This window comes from Engystomops pustulosus, chromosome 6 (genome assembly GCF_040894005.1).
Source record: "Engystomops pustulosus chromosome 6, aEngPut4.maternal, whole genome shotgun sequence".
In the NCBI taxonomy this organism is placed as follows: Eukaryota; Metazoa; Chordata; class Amphibia; order Anura; family Leptodactylidae; genus Engystomops; species Engystomops pustulosus.
The window spans coordinates 44,489,303-44,512,207 of record NC_092416.1 but is presented as its reverse complement, the minus strand read 5'-3'; the positions used below and the strand labels follow the sequence as shown (position 1 = coordinate 44,512,207).

Here is a 22,905-nt window from a genome sequence, read left to right as displayed (position 1 = left end):
GGATGTACAATAGCCATGAAGCATTATTTTTTCATTTACTAATTTAGCATTAGATTCCTAAAAGTAAATTCATTAAACACTGCAAATTGTGTATACGGGATGTATATAGTGACAGCTTCTACTAAATGAAGCAGCATGGAGAATGTAATAAATAGTAGAAAACAGCAGTGAAATAGTTACATGAAGTATATAGTCTGTGCTGTATGGGCACTACAGGTTGGCATGACTCAACTTGGACCAACATTTTTTTAACAATTCATCTAAAGTGGTAAAGGTAGAAATAAAATTCCTGTTTCCCATTATTAGGCATTATGGACATTCTGATAACTTAGAGCATACTTAGAGCATAGCCTCACATGTCACATGTACAATGATGCAACAAAATGCTTAAAATTTTTTTTAAAAAATGTGCAAAAATATTCTGGTTTATATAAGCACAATTGAATTGAAATGTTAAAACTGAGTAGAGAGTATAATTTCATTTTAATAGCTAAAGCTATGTCTAGTTTTGCTATTATGCAAACCTATCTCCCACAGTTATGAATATTGAGGCAGATTTGTTGGGGCTCTAGTGGCACTTTGATCGTTTACACATAAGTAGATCTAGGATGTCATTGGGATACTCTCTTTACATTTCTCTAAATTATCCTGTAACCACCCATGCTCCCGGTTCTTCCTATAGACACAAAGCCTTGGTAGCTCTTTATGGTTAGCTGACAGCTGTGTCCTGTTTAGGTTACTGTTATGTTCTTTGTTACGTCTTGCACTGTAGCATGCTACATGGCTTTTCCAAGTTCAAGTGAATGTTATCTGTAGCCTTCAGCCATGCAGGTGTTCCTGAGCAACATATCGATAAAATAAGAACTGCCAACATCATTGAGGAAGAAGATGAACAGCTTAACCATATATTCATATATGAGCTAGTATTATATACGTACAACTAAAAACCCCTGGCCACGCACATTTTATATACCCTTGTTTGGATAATAGCCATTCAGTGAAGGTTATGTACCTTTATTCTTTTTTTTGAACATTTTTCTTATTTTTTTGCACCTTTTTGGGAGTCCTCATATACAAACACCTAGGCTGGCACCTCTGCCCGCATCCTCCACCATTTGTAATGGGATTAGCTCTGGGATGGCCGTCTCCTGGGAAAGAAGGGCACTGTTTGGCACATCGCAGTTACAATCCACTCCAGCCAAGTATGGTGCAACTGGCTGCAACCAGTTTTATTAGCTTCTTTGAAGCAGGAAAACATGACAAAATAAAACAATACAAAAATAAAGCCCTAGGCCGTCTGGCAACTATCTATCCAATGCACTAGTTTCTCACTACAGAGAAACTGTCCCAACTGTACAGCTTCACCAACAGCAAAGGTGGCAACTGGAAGGTTCTCCCTGGAACAGAGAGAGCCATCATCATGTGCCCATTTCTCCATACGTCAGCAACCTGGTCCTCCAGATCGGGTTTTGGCTTCCTAGAATGTTTAGGATAGAAACCTAGGGGAAACATACACACACATTTTAACACTTTTCTCCTGGTCCTGTCACAATATTTATTTAAGAAAGAGGCTCTTACATCCTCGGCCTTCATTGGGGACGAGAGAATTCTTCTTCCTAGCATTACAACTATCATTTCATTAAGCTATATATATTTTTTTAAATGGAAAATGCAAATCTTTGACAACTCTGATAAAAATGTTTAGGCATGCTGAAAATTATATAGTTTATGTTATTATTATTTAACAAAGTTTCTGAGTCATTTTTGCCTCCTAGTACATGCAGAAGAAGAACCCTCTGTACAACGAGCTCAAAGAAGAGACAGTCTGGTCAATGGAAAGATTCAATACTTATGTCAATGAGAAGTTTGTCGAAAAAAAGGGTCTACCCCAAGACTGGGTGCTGAATACATTCACGGTAAGATGCTACCATCATAAAACTTTATTCTGTCCTGTCGGGGACCTAAATACATATCACTCATTTTATTTAGGAATGTTCTGGAGCATCTACAACAGTTCTTAGACATAACTTATTCGGGGCTGAGCAGTGGACCCCTGCTGTAGGGTTTCCTGAAGGGCCAGTCACCCTCATAGCATTAGTAGATGTAGGAAGCGGCGTTCTGTAGGGACGTCTGCTGCTGTTTTCGCCTTATGTCATTTTCTTCCTGTCTCTGACAGAAAAGGATGCAGCAGATAATGATCCACTGTTTCCTGAGCGTGAAATCAAAGCTGGAGTGCCGCAGGGGATTCTTTGACCTCATTGGTTGTGATTTCCTGATCGATGAGGATTTTAAGGTATTAGATGCATGCTTGTTGTAGTCACTATTATTTTTTGGTGATATTTACTCAGATCTTATTCCTGAGTATATGGACCTCACATCCAGGTGACAAATGGGCTACTAACAACAGACCATGGGTACATTGTTTGTGGCCTGTGACGTGCCCACTGCTCCCACCTCCTTAAGGAGGTCTTGATCTAAACACAACCCATTTAATTCAGAACAAAATACTATTATAAACCTCTCTTAAAGAGGACCTGTCACCTAAAATTTCGGCACTAGGAGCTGCTTACTAAAGCAAGCAGCTCCTAGTGCTTGAACAAACGCCGCAGTGTTAGAAGGATAGCGTTACCGGAAACCTCTGACACTAACACTGCGGCGGGGTACACAGTAATCATTGGACCGCTTGCAAATTTCCGGTAACGCTATCCTTCTAACACTGCAGCGTTTGTTTAAGCAGCTCCTAGTGCTGAAATTTTAGGTCACAGGCCCTCTTTAAGGTCCCTGGTCCTGATGCATAATGTTATCAGGAGATAGTACACACCCCTTAGATGATAATAAGGACATTTGTGACTTCATCTTTGATACTTTATCATTTTTTGTATTTCCAATGAACTTTTCCACTTTTACCTTCTAGGTGTGGTTACTGGAGATGAACTGTAATCCTGCCCTGCACACTAACTGCGAGGTTTTGAAAGACGTTATTCCTAGTATTGTCCATGAGACTCTTGGTAGGTTCCACACATTGGGGGACATGTATCATTATTTCTGCTGGTCAAATTGTCTCACTTTTCTCGATTTTGTTCTGTGCGACTTTTCACTTATATATCACTTTTTTTTCTTATTTTTGCGACTTTTCAGGCGCAAATCTGCACCTGGTCCAGTGCAGGTGCAAAGGAAGGATTCTTTTCATGGACCCTATTTTAACATGTAAATTGGAATTATTTCACTTGCTTTAAATGTTTAACATTTTCCACAGTAACCTGTTTTTTTAAAAACATTTTTGCATTTACATTTTTTTACATTTATTGGTTACGTCTGAGGGTGCAGTCACACGTTGCGTTTAGCGCATGCATTTAAAAACGCATTGCAACAGCTGAGATTTGCCAAATTAAACAGCTGTTAACACTTGCATTAACACGTGTGTTAACATTGTGTTAACATACATTCAATAACTCAATGTTAACGCATGTGTTCACATCGCGTTTACTATGCATTTTGTAAATGCAAATGTTAACAGTAATGTAATAAGACAAATCACCTCTCCTCAGCTGTTGTAATAGGTTTAAAAAAGCAATCAAAACGCAACGTGTGACCTCATCCTTACCACCACGTGTGACCTCAGCCTCATATGTCGTCAGCTCCCTGGGGTGTGACTAGAGTGCTTAAAAATGCAGGACACAGCCTCAAATCTAAAATGATCGGTAGTGTCCACCCCCCTCACAAGGTCTGTGTCCTCCTGTATATAACCCCCTCACGTGGCTTGTGTCCATGTGGATTTGAGACATTTGCAACAAAAAGTCTCAAAAAGAAGCCAAGGATAGGAAAAACTGAACATGTATCACAAGAAAAAAGACATGATAATATATAAGGCGCAAAAAAATGCTGCCAAATTCACCACCGAAAGACAAAACTCTGATATTTGTTGATAAATGTAGTTTACAATTACACTTACTAATGAAGGGGACTTTACACATTAGATGATTGATAAACATTGATGATTGAACGATTGAATGATTATTCTGCCATATACATGGTAGTTTATAAAGCTCAAACAGGTTCATTGACACCCAGTCTTGGACGGAGGTTTCTTGGAACCACCAGATAAAATTATTTTGGGGGTCTACCCTTTGTCATTCTGTAGGAAATAGGCCCTGCTAACATCTAAATTAGGTTGTCTTATACTGTACCTCTGTGGTCAAGTATAAAAATTGAGCTTGGGCCCACCAGAAGAATCCCTGGTACTCCAGTGGGCTAGTCTGACACTGGTGACACCAGATGAAATACAAAGGGTCTTGGGAATGTTCAATCATGGACCATTGTAGATTAGTGACTGTCAGGTGAAATTGTAGGGGGATATTTATCATACGCTGGTGCTCGTGTGCCAGCGTATGATAGCCCCGCCGCTGCAAATTCGCAACCCGATACATCAAGAGGCTTCTGCCTCGCCGGCAGCAGCAAGTGCGCAGGCGCGGGGACAGTAACGCCCCGCGCCGGCCCACTCCCGGCCGGCTGCACCCTCCACTCGTCTGGCCACCCCCCCCCCTTTCAAGCCCCTTCACGCCCCACTGGCGTGAAGGTGGCGGATTGGGGAAAATAATCGCAAAAGCTAGCAATAAGCTAGCATTTGCGATTATTTCAGGGCCTCTAGATATCACCCTTAGAGTCTGTCATCAGTCAACTAAAACAATTGCTCATTGTTAAATTTGAACTATTATACAATCCATTTTGATCACCTTTAAACTTTTCAGAAAATTAAGTGGTTACCCTCATAATTATGAAGTTTGAAGAGTTTGGTCTGGTCAATAACTTTTGAGACCAGGTTTTTGAGTTGTTACTTTTACTCACACTTACTTCTTAACACTGCTTCACAAAACCTTTCTCTTCGTTCTTAGACTTGGCTCTTGAAATCTTCAAGAAAAGCACAAAAGGCCATCGGATTTTGCCCCTTAATACTCAGAGCAAGTTCATATTGTTGTACAATGGGGAGACAAACGAGCAGACCATAAAATTCAACTGGCCTCGAAGCAGTAGTCCTGTAAAGACACAGAAGACCATGCCACCCGAAAGTCATAATGGACTGGTAAAACCAATTGAAAAGCCAAGTCATAGACCATTAAAAACCTCCACCGACAACAGTAACCTCATTATACCCAGAAGAGCCATCTCAAAGTCTCCTCAGAGGGCAACCTTAACAATGACACCCGTTAACATGACAGGACTTTATGAGAACCTAACTCTATATTCAAGAAAAAATAGAGCCAAAAACTTTGCTGGCCCTCCAAATAGTAGTATAATGGAGATGAGGGGAAAGGCCGAACAACAGATCCCTGTAGCAAAAATATCCTTCACGGGTCCACAAAGGTTTGGAATCATCGGTAGAAAAACTCCACATTTCATGAGAAGGAGCACACCTGAGGTGATCATAACCACCAGCACTGTCATCACCCATGGTCAGAAGATTCATGATTCCAGCAGAGATCCCTGTCTAAAATCTGAAGATGCAAAGGAACTTAGTTGTCCAGAAGAAACTGGTGGTAACAACCAAAAACTTTCAGAGCCGCCTAAGGACTGAGTCCCAAAAATGCAATAAAATAAGTTTACGTTAGAGCGGATTATCTGTGAGTTCTGATTCCCATTATTCACACCCTCATCATCTTCATCATCTTGATAGATTTCTTACAGTATTTGCTGATAATTTCATATTTATTTTGTTAAAATGTGCTGCATGTTCACCAGTCTATGGGTTGTGTCTTAAGTTGGAACTTGGCTTCTTTCTGGACGCAAAATGTTTTACCACTTGTAGCCTACTTTCAAGGGTGGCGCTGTTTCCAATCCCATGTAACCCTATATAATTTTGTGTTGCTCTATGTTGTACATGGTGCTATGGGCAAACGGGTAATTTCTATTAAGCCAATATTAATATTTTTTTGAACATGTATTATATTCAATTTACTAATATAAATGCTTCTACTAGATGTTGCTATGTTACAGTGAATTATTGTTGATTGTTGATTTTTATCCCTGATTTTCCATTAAAAAACACAGTGATACATTTGTTTTATGTTCTCTATGAAGGTCCTCCAGGGGAATTGCATGGGATACCTTAGGTGCCTCGGAACTTGTTTTATGAAGTTTTATAACTTACTAAAAACACAGAATGTTATATTACAATCTGGTCTACATTCAGGGCACTGGCCCACGTCGCTTGTGAGCCAGAAATCATCCCACACAAAAGTGTGGAGAACACAGATGTTAGGGAACCCTGGTTGTGGTTGGGTGTAGATTCTCCTAGATGGGTTGTTAAAAAAACCACAATTTTGGGGAAGCTGACCCCCCATCCCATCACCGGAAACAAACTGTAAGAGTAGCCTTGGGTTGTTAATACGGTTAATAGCTTTGGTGGCGTAGGGCCCTGCCCGACTGCCGAGACTAGTGTCGGGGCCCGTCGGTGGGCCCAGCAGGAGCATGAACATTGGCACTATTGGAGCGCCAGGCTGGGGGCCCCCAACCAATAAATCCGGATCCGGGGGCCCGGCGCTAGCGCTCCAAGAGCACCAATGATGATCCGGCTCTGCGTAGGGGGCAACGTAAGACTCAGCGATCTGTAATTTGTAGAGGTGTTTTCCTTTCCAGGGCGCCAAGACTTTACAAGGGTCTCACACTTATTAAAACTGCCCGTGGTCCACCAATGGGAAAAGGGGAATAAAAACACTTCATTTAAAATAAGGTGATGGATCCTCACGATCTGATAAGAACTTATTAAGACCGTCAAGCTAAATACTACTGTAAAAACCAGGGAAAGTTATTAGAAGTGTTTAAAGCATTCCTTCTCCATCCCTTGTGTGGCAACACCCTGGCATAGCAGCTGATTGGTGCTAATTGATAGGCCATTAGCAGTTAATGTGTTCAAGAAACTGCTGTCAAGTGAGTGTATCAGCAGATGTGACCCTTCAGAGCTGCAGACAGTGGTAGGTTTTGTCTCTGGAGATCTGTATAAGCATACCTTTGTGTATGTTGTTTATAGCAGCAGGGGGAAGAGCTGTGCTGTGTTCAGTGAAGAGGCGTTGCACACCAGTATACACACAGGGGGTTATTTATCATACGCACGGCACTCATGCTACCAGCCTACCTGGTGTAGAAATATTCATCAGCAAGCAAACCTTTACTATGGAAATCTTGCACTCTACAGCCTGCGCTCCGGCCTACCCCCTTGACATCCCTCCACGCCCCCTTGGCATGGAGTTTAAAGAGAGGGGGAAATAATCCCAAGTGTTAGAAAATCAGTACAATTTGTGATTATGTTCAGGGTTTCTACAACAGTTTTCTGATGTAGAAGTCCTGATAAATAACCTCCACAGTGTTCCTGGTCCAGGTGCAATCCTGGAATATAAATGCATTTTTAACTTTCCACTGCTACTAAAAACACATACAATTATATTGTTACACAGCTCTCCAGAGCCAATGCCTACTACTGCCTTCAGCTACGTATGGTAAAAAACTAATGGTACCTTCCCCCTCAACTTAATGCAAATTGAATGAGCAATGGAGAAATCAAAATCAGGTCAATATTCAGTGTGAGAAGCTTTTGTCTTCAAAACAGTATGAAACAGTATGCACATAGTTTTTAAAGGAACTCATCAGAGAGGTAGTCCCAAACATCTTGGAGAACTATGCAAACCATTTCTGTGTAAATAGGCTTGTTCAAATTCTTCATGTCACTTCATGTAATTCCAGACTGGGATGATATAGAGACCTGTTGAAACTTGGGTTTGGCTGATTATGGCTGAACTTGTTTTAAAAAAAGCTGTCCAGATTGAGTTACTAAACCTGGACCCCAACCAGTGACGCCAAAAACAATTGCCAGTGGTTGGGGAATGATGACCCTCCCCAAAAGGGTGGCACCCTGCACTGCCAACAGATTAGTGATGGCATGCGCGGCCATGGTTAATTTAAATGCCATTGCATTAAAAAAAGTTACAGCCTGCGATCAATGCGGCCCGGCCCGGAACTTCATTAGAAGTTTGGGGACTCAACACGGCAAAGTTTGGTACGAACCCAAAGTTTGCTTATTGGGTATGCTCAAAACAAATGTTGTCATTTCCAGTTCTTGAATGTAGTTGTTACTGGAACAACTTTCATGCCACTGACCTACTGCAGAGCACACTTATAGCAAGTCTATTTCAAGAATTTTCCAAAATTTGCCTAAAAGGTTTGCACGATAACCATAAAAAGCCACCAATGCAAAACGAAAAAAAACCCCGCAGATAAGTTTCACTACGGTTATACTTATTTTGTGATATTCTCAACTTTCTTAAGAACTTTCCACCTGATTCATTTCTTTATCTATCTTTATTATGGTGAAATTCTCCTCCCACACTGAGATATTAGCAAATACCTGACGGCCTTGCAGAATTTTTTTCTACGTGTCACCCAATGCTGACATCCCTGACGGCTTTATGTACATGTAATGATATGGCACAATCCTCCGTCACTATACAGCGGGGTTGGACTTAGTTCTCTGGGTGACTCTTTAGTGTCGCTAGTGATTAACCCTGTAGAGGGGGTGGGTAGGCGGCGTAGATGGGGTTAATCTTGTGTCATTTTCTCCTTTGTCAGTGTCTTCTCAATCTCTCGCTCTCCTTTCACCCTGTCTACAAGTTCTATTCTTTCTTGAAACTGAGAAACTCGCTAAGTTTCCCTCCCCCCCTCAGGTCATCTCATTCTGCAGGAAAGAGAAACAAGCTTGAACTTAACAGGAAGCTCTCTCCATTTCACACTACCGGTTTGTGAATTTTCTAGCATATTGTCCCTGTCCGGCTCCCCCTTTCCTCGCTGTGGAGATTTGGAGGAGGAAGGATGTGTGAGGCAATCCCATATCTTCCCACATCTAGCACTATGTGAGGCTGGAGTGCAGTAACACAGCTGTCCTGTCATGGGTTGCTGCAGCGTTACAGCGCGGGGTACCAAGGAGAACAGCAGTGATGGGCATGAAGAAGCAGAGTTACTTCAGAAAGATGAAAGCAGGTAAGTATCACTTACTGGCAATCAGAAATGACAATATTTGTACTGTGATGCATTTATAGCAGAGCTGAATTTGTCATTTAATGCAACTTTGCTACTGCAAAAAACTACACATAAAACTTCTGCACTAACTTTATCTGAAAAATTATAATACAGAGACACGTGGATTGGAAGATGAGTTCACCTCTGCTATATCTGTATGGAGATATTTCAAATGGTAAAACTAACAATTGCATCCTTTTTTTTCACTACAAGAATAGCCATCACAAGGGAGATGTTATAATAAGTCTACATCATGCAAAATACCTTTCACGGCAGTCTGTATTCTGCCAATGCATTAATAGTGATGGGTAGTTATCTGGCCTCCAGGGTGTTGCAGTGTTATTGTGTTACTACCGGAGTAGCCATTGCGTGAGAGATGTTATTAAACGTCTACATCATCTATATACAGATACAAAAGTCTCCATCAGAATGTCCTGTTCCCTGCAGTCTGTATTCTGCCAGTTCAATATGGGCACGGTTTATAGTGATGGGCAGTAATCTGAGCTTCATGATGCTACAATGTATTTGGTCACTACCAGAATAGCCATTGCTAGGGAGATGTTAAAATAAGTCTACATCAGCATATACCCTTCAGTATTCTGCCAATGCACTGCGGACACAGGTTACTGTGAGATGAGGATGGGCAGCAATGTGGTCTCCTTAGTGTTACTCCCATGATTCTGATTGTACGGTGAATATCACATTGTCTCTGGTCTGTCACTGTGTCGGACAGACATACAGATGTAGCAGTGTTCAATGGGGCACAGGTATCATAAGTCTGGCTTTGTTTTTTGAGACTTTTCTGCTGGTCAGATGTATCTTAGCTGTGTTTCCTTATCAATGCATATGGGGCACATTTACTAAAAACAGTGCAAACTGGACTATGTGTAGTGTGCAGGGTGCGCCAGGTTCATGAAATGTGTCTTGTGTTTTTCATGAATCTGGCGCTCGCTGCACTGATGTGACAGAGAGCACCACTTTTTTAACATGCGACGTTCGACACAATTCTATTGGACTTTGCAAGTTAAATGTTGCACACAGTCCAACTGAGCACCGAAACGCCTATTTCAGTTAAAATTTGTGTTGCATGAAGAATAGTGCAGCTTCTACACAAAAGGGTTGTGTACGGCACAAAATTGCCCAGCCACTTCTTAAAGGACACCAGTCATCAGGTCTCTGCCACTAGTCCTGTCACCTCTACCTGTTGGAGCAGCTCACAAGGATCCCATCCCAGCCTTTATCTAGTTATTTCATACATTATTCATTGTGAAATCATCTATTCTTTATCATGTAAATGAGGCTGGTCACATGGTCAGAGGCAGTGATGTCACTCCTGTTACCCCTCCCCTCTCCTCCCCCTGCTCATGTCTGTGTGTAATGTATAGTAAAGCATGGCTAGTGTGTGCTGCATCTGCTGACATGCTGCATCCTCCTAATATACAGGTGAGAGACACAGACATCAGCTACACATGAATCTGACATGTTCTGCTGTAACATGGCTGCCTGGAGCTGCTGTATCTCTCCTATACACACACATGCACACACTGGCGCCAGCGCCAGGAAGCACATCATTATACAGCCTCACATCATTATACAGGCTGTCAGTCAAGCACTGGGGGGTGTGGCTGTGCCTCCCACTCATGAATAGAGTGGACAGCTTGAATATGCTAATGCTTCATTGGACATTTCACAGGTCATTTGCATACAGCTTTAGGACCTCATTGCTTAGGTTTACAGGCATGTAGAGGGACAATGAAGGGATAGAGGCAATGCTCTCTAATGGCAGTTTATGAAAATATATTTAGTTTAGGGGGGTTATTTTGCATGACGGGTTCTCTTTAAATACGCAGTAAGCAGTTTGCACATAAAAGAATGTGCGAAATCCATCATAAAACAGGCACAAGGACCTTTGTTAATGTGCCCCATGGCTTTTGGTCTTAAGTAAATTTGCAATTTTTTATAACAAAAGTCGGAAAAAGTCTTCAAAAGTTGCAATTGGCGCTAAGCTAATTTCTTTGCCTAGTGCATCTTTTTTAAAAAGTCGCAACTTTCACATCTAAATTCAGGTAATATCTGGCACAAAAAAAAAGTTACAAATGAGCACAAGCAAGTGTCAAAACTTAAAGGATGAAAGATTATGCAAATAAGTTTAAGGGGCTCCAGGCTCCATTAACACCTACGGATTCTGGAGTCCCTCAGGCTCATTTGCATACAGTCCTTCATCCTGTTGGTAGGATGAAAAAAGAAAAGGGCAAGCCAAAAGCGTGATACAAGTGCCCCATTGTGTTTAATTTGGATGTAGTAATAACCTGTTCATTAAAAGGTTGATGTTTCCACTGCTAAGCGAGAAGATGGATGTTAGAACAGTCAGGGTGTGACTTCTGAGACCACTATAGTCAATATGCCGGATTATTTATGCTGTACATATTACGAGTGGGAAACAACAAGTTTATCTGCTTTTTCCAATAACTATATATAACACATTATGAAATGATAAACCAAATGACAAGTGAGCTCTACTACATATACTGGACCCGTATGCCATGAAACTAATTGTACATTCTGTATCCAACACCTCTCCTCGCTGTATCACACATGCAATGGCTTTTCTTCCTATTTATTCTAATCCGGATATTTCTGATATTCCAGATTACAATGTTATTACCTGATCTTGTCAGCAAGGTCATGGGAAGCTGTAGTGGATAAATCATGTCACATTCTACCTTCTAGTGATTGCAGACCCCCAGCAATCAGTTCTTATATGAGAACCCCCATCAAATGTGTTCTCCCAGCTCCCAAATCACCCCAAAATTCAAAACAGTACAGTATAGGACAGTTTATATGCAGTGTTGGTCTGGCTCACCAGAGTTCTAGAGGATCCTCTGGTGGACCCAGCCTCTAACCCAGTACCCCAGAGATACAGCAGAAGACAATTTGGAGAATTCTAGAGACTGTTTTCTAGAAGTTGATGGAGGGTGGGCCCCCAGCATAATTTATCTGGTGGGCCCAAGGAACCCCAGTCCCACACTGTTTATATGCTTTCCAGATATATGTATTTTATATTTCCCAGTAATCTGTCATTTCCATGAAAATTCCATATTCTTCTTGATATTTCTTATTTCTATAGGCGTTAATCATTCTGTAATGTGGCAATGCTGGGTACTTATGGGCAGCACAGATTGCAGTATATGTGGGCACCAGCAGGTATGGCCACGCCCCAAATGCAAAAAAGGTAAAAACTGCATAAAAATTAAAATTCTGATACTATTGAGCACTCGATAACAGTAAAGGTATTTCTGAAAAGCTTATAAAGTGACAAACTTTCATAGCTTCAGAGGAAGGGAGGGAACAGCTGTTTGCGCCAATGACGTGACGGTGGGTGTGTCTTAGACTAGCTTGTGGACACCATAAATGATTAGTAGTCACAGATCACGGATATTTTATATGGAATTTAGCTAAATGGAAGGAGCAAGATGTAAGGAACTATAGCAACAGATAATCATCCAGTGTGGGTGGTGAGTACGACATGACCGCTCCTGACTCGATAATCACTTAAAAGTATAAATTTAGACATAGAAAAACAGCAACACCCTGTAACATAGCAACACTTCTATACACAATATAGCTGTGAAAGCGTTATCTCTTCTTCTTAGAACAATTTCTGTAAATTTAGATGCTTAGAGGTTTTACAGGGTAACCAAAGTGACAAATGCTTGATCTAATATCACCTGACCACATGTTACATGTAGGAAATAGTAGCAACCTCCAGCGTGACCCACCCTTTAGCAAATTTCTAAATAACCCTCATATCATGGCTCGTAGACCTTTACAAAATCCCGTCACACTGTAGTTTCTGGTTGAATGATGTGACATTTCAGGAAATTCTGATAAATATCTAAAAATCATAATACATATTTTGTGCTGTAACGTCATAATGACTGATAGTTTTGGAGCATCCAATTAATTTTACAACATTGAAGACTTTGGGGGCAATTTAATGTTTTGCTGTTAGGAAAACTTGGCGTGTTAGGAAGACAAAAAATTTGATTTTGATAAATGCCTTGAATATTCCGTTGTTTCAAAATTTTTTTTTAGTTGGTAGAAGGGATCAAGGATTGGGGTGGGCCAGGGACACTTTGGTCAAACAGGAAAATGGAAAATAGTCAAAAATCTGGCTTTTATAGAGTATAATTCTGGTATCAGGTATGTCCAATAATAATTAAGAGGCTAAAGAACCTTTACAGCCCTGGTGCATTTCACACCAGTGGGCCAGATAATTAAGACTGGCCCCAATGATTTATAGGAAATCTACCATCAAAATCAGAGACACTTACTCATAGATCCAGGCATTGTGACTGTGGTAATCTTCTTATATTTTCTATCCATGACCTCTCTCCATCTAAAATCAACTTTTTAAATTATGCTAAAGTGCCTGAAGGTTTCCTGGGGGTGTTACCAATGGCCATCTGTGCTGCAGCTTCACAGGCTGTTACACTATGCAGGATCCCTTCCTCTCTGCAATTTTGTGTTGAAACTTCCTCTGCTGCTGGTAGATTACATGAGGCAAAGAGAGGGGGGAAGTGCTGAAGGAGCAGGGAGAAGGGGAAGACAGTGTAACAGCCTGTGAAGCTGCAGCATGGAGGCACTCTGGTAACATTCCTATTAGCATAACTTTAAAAGTTGAAAAAGGCCATGGATAACAAATATAAAAAGACTACCACAGTCACAGTACCTGGATCTATGACTAAGTGTCCCTGGTTTATCATGATTGATTTTGATGGTAAATTTTCATTAATGAACTGGAACTGCACATTCAGTTAATTTAAATAGCAATGGTGTAATGCTTCCTGTCCCCTGTAGGGGCACTGCAGGATATTATACTGATCACCGGAGGTCCCAGCTGCAGATTTTCAAAGGGAAATTCTTCCAAAAACTACTTTACAGTTAAGTCTCTAAAGGTAATAGGACTCAAAGGGTGCGGAGAGGAATTAGACGTTTTTACAATAGGTTGGCACTGCCAGTTCTGGTGGCAGGACATTTCTACTTGCTTATTATAGAGGTGCAGGGAGCATGCCTGGGATTACCGGTGTTGCTTGCTTACTAAGTAGACATAATTATAATAATTACAGAAAGTTAAAACATTGATATCAGATAATAATCTGAAATCTCCCATTAAGGGGCCTTACTCATGGGCGTATAATTGGGTGAATGGACGTCCACCCACAGGAACATTAACAATTATTGCCCTGTGTAAACTGTAATGGGAATGGGGAATAGTCATGTTTACTGTCATCAATTCCTGTACAGTAGTTTGTAATGGGGGCTTATAGTGTGACATAAAACACAATAGCACCCATACAGGATATAGAAGGTATGCATGTATTCAGTAGATGGAATGACATTTTGGGTATTTGATGGTCCTATCATGTTCAGATCATATGTGCTGGATACACATCCTGTTCAGATCATATGTGCTGGATACTTACCATGTACAAATCATATGTGCTGGATACAAATCATATACTGATCATATGTGCTGGATACTTACCATGTACAAATCATATGTGCTGGATACATATCACGTACTGATCATATGTGCTGGATACATATCATGTACTGATCATATGTGCCGGATACATATCATGTACTGATCATATGTGCTGGAAATATATCATGTACTGATCATATGTGCTGGATACTCATCATGTACTGATCATATGTGCTGGATACTCATCATGTACTGATCATATGTGCTGGATATATATCATGTACTGATCATATGTGCTGGATACTCATCATGTACTGATCATATGTGCTGGATACTCATCATGTACTGATCATATGTGCTGGATACTCATCATGTACTGATCATATGTGCTGGATACATATCATATACTGATCATATGTGCTGGATACACATCATATACTGATCATATGTGCTGGATACTTACCATGCACAAATCATACGTGCTGGATACATATCACGTACTGATCATATGTGCTGGATACACATCATATACTGATCATATGTGCTGGATACTCATCATGTACTGATCATATGTGCTGGATACATATCATGTACTGATCATATGTGCCGGATACATATCATGTACTGATCATATGTGCTGGATACTCATCATGTACTGATCATATGTGCTAGATACACATCATGTACTGATCATATGTGCTGGATACACATCATGTACTGATCATATGTGCTGGATACATATCATGTACAAATCATATGTGCTGGATACATATCACGTACTGATCATATGTGCTGGATACACATTATATACTGATCATATGTGCTGGATACTCATCATGTACTGATCATATGTGCTGGATACATATCATGTACTGATCATATCTGCTGGATACATATCATGTACTGATCATATGTGCTGGATACACATCATATACTGATCATATGTGCTGGATACTCATCATGTACTGATCATATGTTCTGGATACACATCATATACTGATCATATGTTCTGGATACACATCATATACTGATCATATGTGCTGGATACTTACCATGCACAAATCATATGGGCTGGATACATATCACGTACTGATCATATGTGCTGGATACATATCATGTACTTATCATATGTGCTGGATACACATCATATACTGATCATATGTGCTGGATACTCATCATGTACTGATCATGTGTGCTGGATACATATCATGTACAAATCATATGTGCTGGATACATATAATCTATAAATCATATGTGCTGGATACATATCACGTACTGATCATATGTGCTGGATACTCATCATGTACTGATCATATGTGCTGGATACTCATCATGTACTGATCATATGTGCTGGATACATATCATATACTGATCATATGTGCTGGATACTCATCATGTACTGATCATATGTGCTGGATACATATCACGTACTGATCATATGTGCTGGATACATATAATGTACTTTTCATATGTGCTGGATACATATAATGTACTTTTCATATGTGCTGGATACATATCATGTACTGATCATATGTGCTGGATACATATCATGTACTGGTCATATGTGCTGGATACTCATCATGTACTGATCATATGTGCTGGATACATATCATGTACAAATCATATGTGCTGGATACTCATCATGTACTGATCATATGTGCTGGATACATATGACGTACTGATCATATGTGCTGGATACATATCATGTACAAATCATATGTGCTGGATACATATAATGAACTTTTCATATGTGCTGGATACATATCATGTACTGATCATATGTGCTGGATACATATCATGTACTGATCATATGTGGTGGATACATATCATGTACTGATCATATGTGGCGGATACATATCATGTACTGATCATATGTGGCGGATACATATCATGTACAAATCATATGTGCTGGATACATATAATGTACTTTTCATATATGCTGGATACATATCATGTACTGATCATATGTGCTGGATACATATCATGTACTGATCATATGTGCTGGATACATATCATGTACTGATCATATGTGCCGGATACATATCATGTACTGATCATATGTGGCGGATACATATCATGTACTGATCATATGTGGCGGATACATATCATGTACTGATCATATGTGGCGGATACATATCATGTACTGGTCATATGTGCTGGATACTCATCATGTACTGATCATATGTGGCGGATTCATATCATGTACTGATCATATGTGCTGGATACATATCATGTACTGATCATATGTGCTGGATACATATCATGTACTGATCATATGTGCTGGATACATATCATGTACAAATCATATGTGCTGGATACATAGCATGTACAAATCATATGTGCCGGATACATATCATGTACTGATCATATGTGCTGGATATTCATCATGTACTGATTATATGTGCTGGATGCATATCATGTACTGATCATATGTGCTGGATACACATCATGTACTGATCATATGTGCTAGATACATATCATGTACTGATCATATGTGCTGGATACATATCACGTTCTGATCATATGTGCTGGATACATATCATGTACTGATTATATGTGCTGGATACTCATCATGTACTGATCATATGTGCTGGATACTCATCATGTACTGATCATATGTGCTGGATACATATCATATACTGATCATATGTGCTGGATACTCATCATGTACTGATCATATGTGCTGGATACTCATCATGTACTGATCATATGTGCTGGATACATATCACGTACTGATCATATGTGCTGGATACATATAATGTACTTTTCATATGTGCTGGATACATATAATGTACTTTTCATATGTGCTGGATACATATCATGTACTGATCATATGTGCTGGATACTCATCATGTACTGATCATATGTGCTGGATACATATCATGTACAAATCATATGTGCTGGATACTCATCATGTACTGATCATATGTGCTGGATACATATGACGTACTGATCATATGTGCTGGATACATATCATGTACAAATCATATGTGCTGGATACATATAATGAACTTTTCATATGTGCTGGATACATATCATGTACTGATCATATGTGCTGGATACATATCATGTACTGATCATATGTGCCGGATACATATCATGTACTGATCATATGTGGCGGATACATATCATGTACTGATCATATGTGGCGGATACATATCATGTACTGATCATATGTGGCGGATACATATCATGTACTGGTCATATGTGCTGGATACTCATCATGTACTGATCATATGTGGCGGATTCATATCATGTACTGATCATATGTGCTGGATACATATCATGTACTGATCATATGTGCCGGATACATATCATGTACTGATCATATGTGGCGGATACATATCATGTACTGATCATATGTGGCGGATACATATCATGTACTGATCATATGTGGCGGATACATATCATGTACTGGTCATATGTGCTGGATACTCATCATGTACTGATCATATGTGGCGGATTCATATCATGTACTGATCATATGTGCTGGATACATATCATGTACTGATCATATGTGCTGGATACATATCATGTACTGATCATATGTGCTGGATACATATCATGTACAAATCATATGTGCTGGATACATAGCATGTACAAATCATATGTGCCGGATACATATCATGTACTGATCATATGTGCTGGATATTCATCATGTACTGATTATATGTGCTGGATGCATATCATGTACTGATCATATGTGCTGGATACACATCATGTACTGATCATATGTGCTAGATACATATCATGTACTGATCATATGTGCTGGATACATATCACGTTCTGATCATATGTGCTGGATACATATCATGTACTGATTATATGTGCTGGATACTCATCATGTACTGATCATATGTGCTGGATACTCATCATGTACTGATCATATGTGCTGGATACATATCATATACTGATCATATGTGCTGGATACTCATCATGTACTGATCATATGTGCTGGATACTCATCATGTACTGATCATATGTGCTGGATACATATCACGTACTGATCATATGTGCTGGATACATATAATGTACTTTTCATATGTGCTGGATACATATAATGTACTTTTCATATGTGCTGGATACATATCATGTACTGATCATATGTGCTGGATACTCATCATGTACTGATCATATGTGCTGGATACATATCATGTACAAATCATATGTGCTGGATACTCATCATGTACTGATCATATGTGCTGGATACATATGACGTACTGATCATATGTGCTGGATACATATCATGTACAAATCATATGTGCTGGATACATATAATGAACTTTTCATATGTGCTGGATACATATCATGTACTGATCATATGTGCTGGATACATATCATGTACTGATCATATGTGCCGGATACATATCATGTACTGATCATATGTGGCGGATACATATCATGTACTGATCATATGTGGCGGATACATATCATGTACTGATCATATGTGGCGGATACATATCATGTACTGGTCATATGTGCTGGATACTCATCATGTACTGATCATATGTGGCGGATTCATATCATGTACTGATCATATGTGCTGGATACATATCATGTACTGATCATATGTGCCGGATACATATCATGTACTGATCATATGTGCTGGATACATATAATGTACTTTTCATATGTGCTGGATACATATAATGTACTTTTCATATGTGCTGGATACATATCATGTACTGATCATATGTGCTGGATACTCATCATGTACTGATCATATGTGCTGGATATTCATCATGTACTGATTATATGTGCTGGATGCATATCATGTACTGATCATATGTGCTGGATACACATCATGTACTGATCATATGTGCTAGATACATATCATGTACTGATCATATGTGCTGGATACATATCACGTTCTGATCATATGTGCTGGATACATATCATGTACTGATTATATGTGCTGGATACACATCATGTACTGATCATATGTGCTGGATACATATCATGTACTGATGATATGTGCTGGATACATATCACGTTCTGATCATATGTGCTGGATACATATAATGTACTTTTCATATGTGCTAGTTACATATCATGTACTGATCATATGTGCCGGATACATATTATGTACTGATTATATGTGCTGGATACGCATCATGTACTGATTATATGTGCTGGATACATATCATGTACTGATCATATGTGGCGGATACATATCATGTACTGATCATATGTGCCGGATACATATCATGTACTGATCATATGTGCTGGATACGCATCATGTACTGATCATATGTGCTGGATACATATCATGTACTGATCATATGTGGCGGATACATATCATGTACTGATCATATGTGCCGGATACATATCATGTACTGATCATATGTGCTGGATACATATCACGTACTGATCATATGTGCTGGATAAACATCATGTACTGATCATATGTGCTGGATACATATCAAGTACTGATCATATGTGCCGGATACATATCATGTACTGATCATATGTGCTGGATATATATCATGTACTGAGCATATGTGCTGGATACATATCATGTACTGATCATATGTGCTGGATACACATCATGTACTGATCATATGTGCTGGATACACATCATGTACTGATCATATGTGCTGGATATACATCATGTACTGATCATGTGTGCTGGATACACATCATGTACTGATCATATGTGCTGGATACATATCATGTACTGGTCATGTGTGCTGGATACACATCATGTACTGATCATATGTGCTGGATACATATCATGTACAAATCATATGTGCTGGATACTTATCATGTACTGATCATATGTGCTGGATACACATCAGGTACTGATCATATGTGCTGGATACATATCATGTACTGATCATATGTGCTGGATACATATCATGTACTGATCATATGTGCTGGATACATATCATGTACTGATCATATGTCCTGGATACATATTATGTACTGATCATATGTGCTGGATACATATCATGTACTGATCATGTGTGCTGGATACACATCATGTACTGATCATATGTGCTGGATACACATCATGTACTGATCATATGTGCTGGATACATATCATGTACTTATCATATGTGCTGGATACATATCATGTACTTATCATATGTGCCGGATACATATCATGTACTTATCATATGTGCCGGATCCATATTATGTACTGATCATATGGAGAAATACCACACTCTGATCATATGTTTTGGGGCACCTTTTGACAAGTCAGCAGTTTCTTTTGGATTAGTCCCAGAATCACATGTTCCCCTTTGTTGTTATCAGTTTGCTGAAAGGGAACAGGGAGGGTCCTGCTTTGGGCAGTAATAACCCAGCGTGACCGAGAAGTCAATTATGTAATAACTACACAGCACAGAAGCGCTAAAAATAGAGTCCTCTAACTCTGTATCACCAGAAGCCTGACATTAGAGCACTAGTACATAGGGTCATTCTGGTGATAGATCTGTTTGGATAATTCTGACTTTTAAAGCGGTATTCCCATGAAGACAAGATTCTTAAATATACTCAACAAAATAACACTATCTCTAATTCACGGTTACTAACAAAGATACATGATTTTACATAATTCCCCCCTGTCTCTATCATTCCTTCTGTACACAATTTTGGTTGTCCCTGCCGGCAAGCAGCAGGGTGCAGATACTTAGTCTACAAGCTACAGACAGATAAGGTCTTTATAGCAGTGCTGACTGTGTTTTATTGATTAGCTGAGTTAGCAGAGCTGAGAGTGTCATTGTGTGTTATATCCCTCTCATGGACCTTATCATCTTTCTTTTTATGCTGCAATTGTCAGCCCACAGCATCACAGAGGAATCATGAAGTGTCTGCTTAGTGAGTTATAGATTTCTCTACATAAAAAATCAAAAAGTTATGGATTTTTGAAGCTGCAGAGTGAAAAATGGAAATGCAAATACAAAAATAGGGCAGGTTGTTAAGGGTTAAAAGAGAGTTGGTATAAGACCGAGTCAATGCATAAGAGGAGGCATGGCCCTTTAACTGTGTATGTTCAGTTTTGCAGAATCAATTCCAGTTCTTATCCGTCTCTGATTCTCTTCCTCCGGCTGCAATCACAATGATTGATCTCCGTTATCTCGTCATGTAGAACGCGTTTGTTAGAGCTGTGTTTTATGGCGTTATGACTCTGACTTTATAGAAGCATTTTTCATCCACGCCTAATAAAATGTATAAATGGTAATTAAGGCAATAAATGTTATACTAATTATCACGGCGCTCATTTATCCTGCTGCTCAGCGTTACCATTAAAAGTGCCAGAAATGAAAGACAACTTTTTGCTTATTGAGTTGTTATTTTTAGTGATAATTTGTTTTATTATCCCCCTCTGGGCAGATCCGCAGTCACGGGGGAGAGCTGGAATCTCAAGTTACAGAAATGGAAGGATTTACACTTTAGAAAAATGAGGAATTCAGGTTTTACTTTTTGAATGGTTACGTCTACGAGGGGTGTAGGAGTTTTCTCTCCTCCTTATAAGCTCAGAGGGAAGTTGGAATCAAGCTCATATTTTCCATCTGGCTATAGAGGAAAGTATATGGTTTGATCTGTTAAAGATATTCCCAGCAAATCGCAAAACCTGTTTTACAAGCAGAGATTTAGGTTCAAATTTTTTTTGTTATTTGCGGGCCCTTTGCTTGGTGCGCCTGGAGCCTCAGGCTACTGCTGTGGATGTGCATTAAAGGAGTTGTACCAAGTCTGATTGTTATCCTCTATCCACGAGGGGTCAGCACTCTGATTGTTGTTGTGACATGTTGTTCTCATGCATGCTTGAGCCGCTCCTCCTTTGAATAGTGAGAACAGAACCGGGTAGTTGGACCCCACCCATCAGATTGTTATTCCATATAACCCCTTTAAGAGAGGCTAATCTGTAGTAATGTGGCATTTCCCTCTGGTTTAACCGCTAATCTGGTTTATACGCTATATTGGACAAGACCTTTCAAAAATGATTAAATTGCCTTCATCCAGATAGATGTGATGTGATGTCACAGTACAGGGATAATATACACAGTGATGTCACAGTACAGGGATAATGCACACAGTGATGTCACAGTACAGGGGTGATACACACAGTTATGTCACAGTACAGGGATAATACACACACAGTGATGTCACAGTACAGGGATAACACACAGTGATGTCACAGTACAGGGATAACACACAGTGATGTCACAGTACAGGGGTAATACACACAGTTATGTCATAGTACTGAGATAATACACACAGTGATGTCATAGTACAGAGATTATACACACAGTGATTCCACAATATATGGATAATACACACAGTGATGTCACAGTACAGGGATAATTCACATAGTGATGTCACAATTCAAGTATAATATACACAGTGAT

At 39.6% G+C, this 22,905-nt stretch overlaps 2 protein-coding genes across 5 annotated transcripts in view; both read left to right on the top strand.

Moving 5' to 3' along the window:
• Positions 1-5,605, top strand: part of TTLL10 (tubulin tyrosine ligase like 10) — a 40,602-nt gene extending 34,997 nt beyond the window's left edge. For all 4 annotated transcript variants that reach the window (XM_072155879.1, XM_072155878.1, XM_072155880.1 and 1 more), the window contains exons 9-12: positions 1,776-1,916; positions 2,177-2,293; positions 2,915-3,008; positions 4,893-5,605. In XM_072155879.1, coding sequence (XP_072011980.1) covers positions 1,776-1,916; positions 2,177-2,293; positions 2,915-3,008; positions 4,893-5,572 — 1,032 coding nt within the window. In that variant the 3' untranslated portion in view covers positions 5,573-5,605. The remainder of the gene's footprint in view (positions 1-1,775; positions 1,917-2,176; positions 2,294-2,914; positions 3,009-4,892) is intronic.
• Positions 5,606-8,515: 2,910 nt separating this feature from the next.
• LOC140134992 (probable pleckstrin homology domain-containing family N member 1) overlaps positions 8,516-22,905 on the top strand; it is a 39,470-nt gene continuing 25,080 nt past the window's right edge. The window contains exon 1 of the mRNA XM_072155877.1: positions 8,516-9,024. Within this exon, the coding sequence (XP_072011978.1) occupies positions 8,933-9,024 (92 nt within the window). The 5' untranslated portion in view covers positions 8,516-8,932. The remainder of the gene's footprint in view (positions 9,025-22,905) is intronic.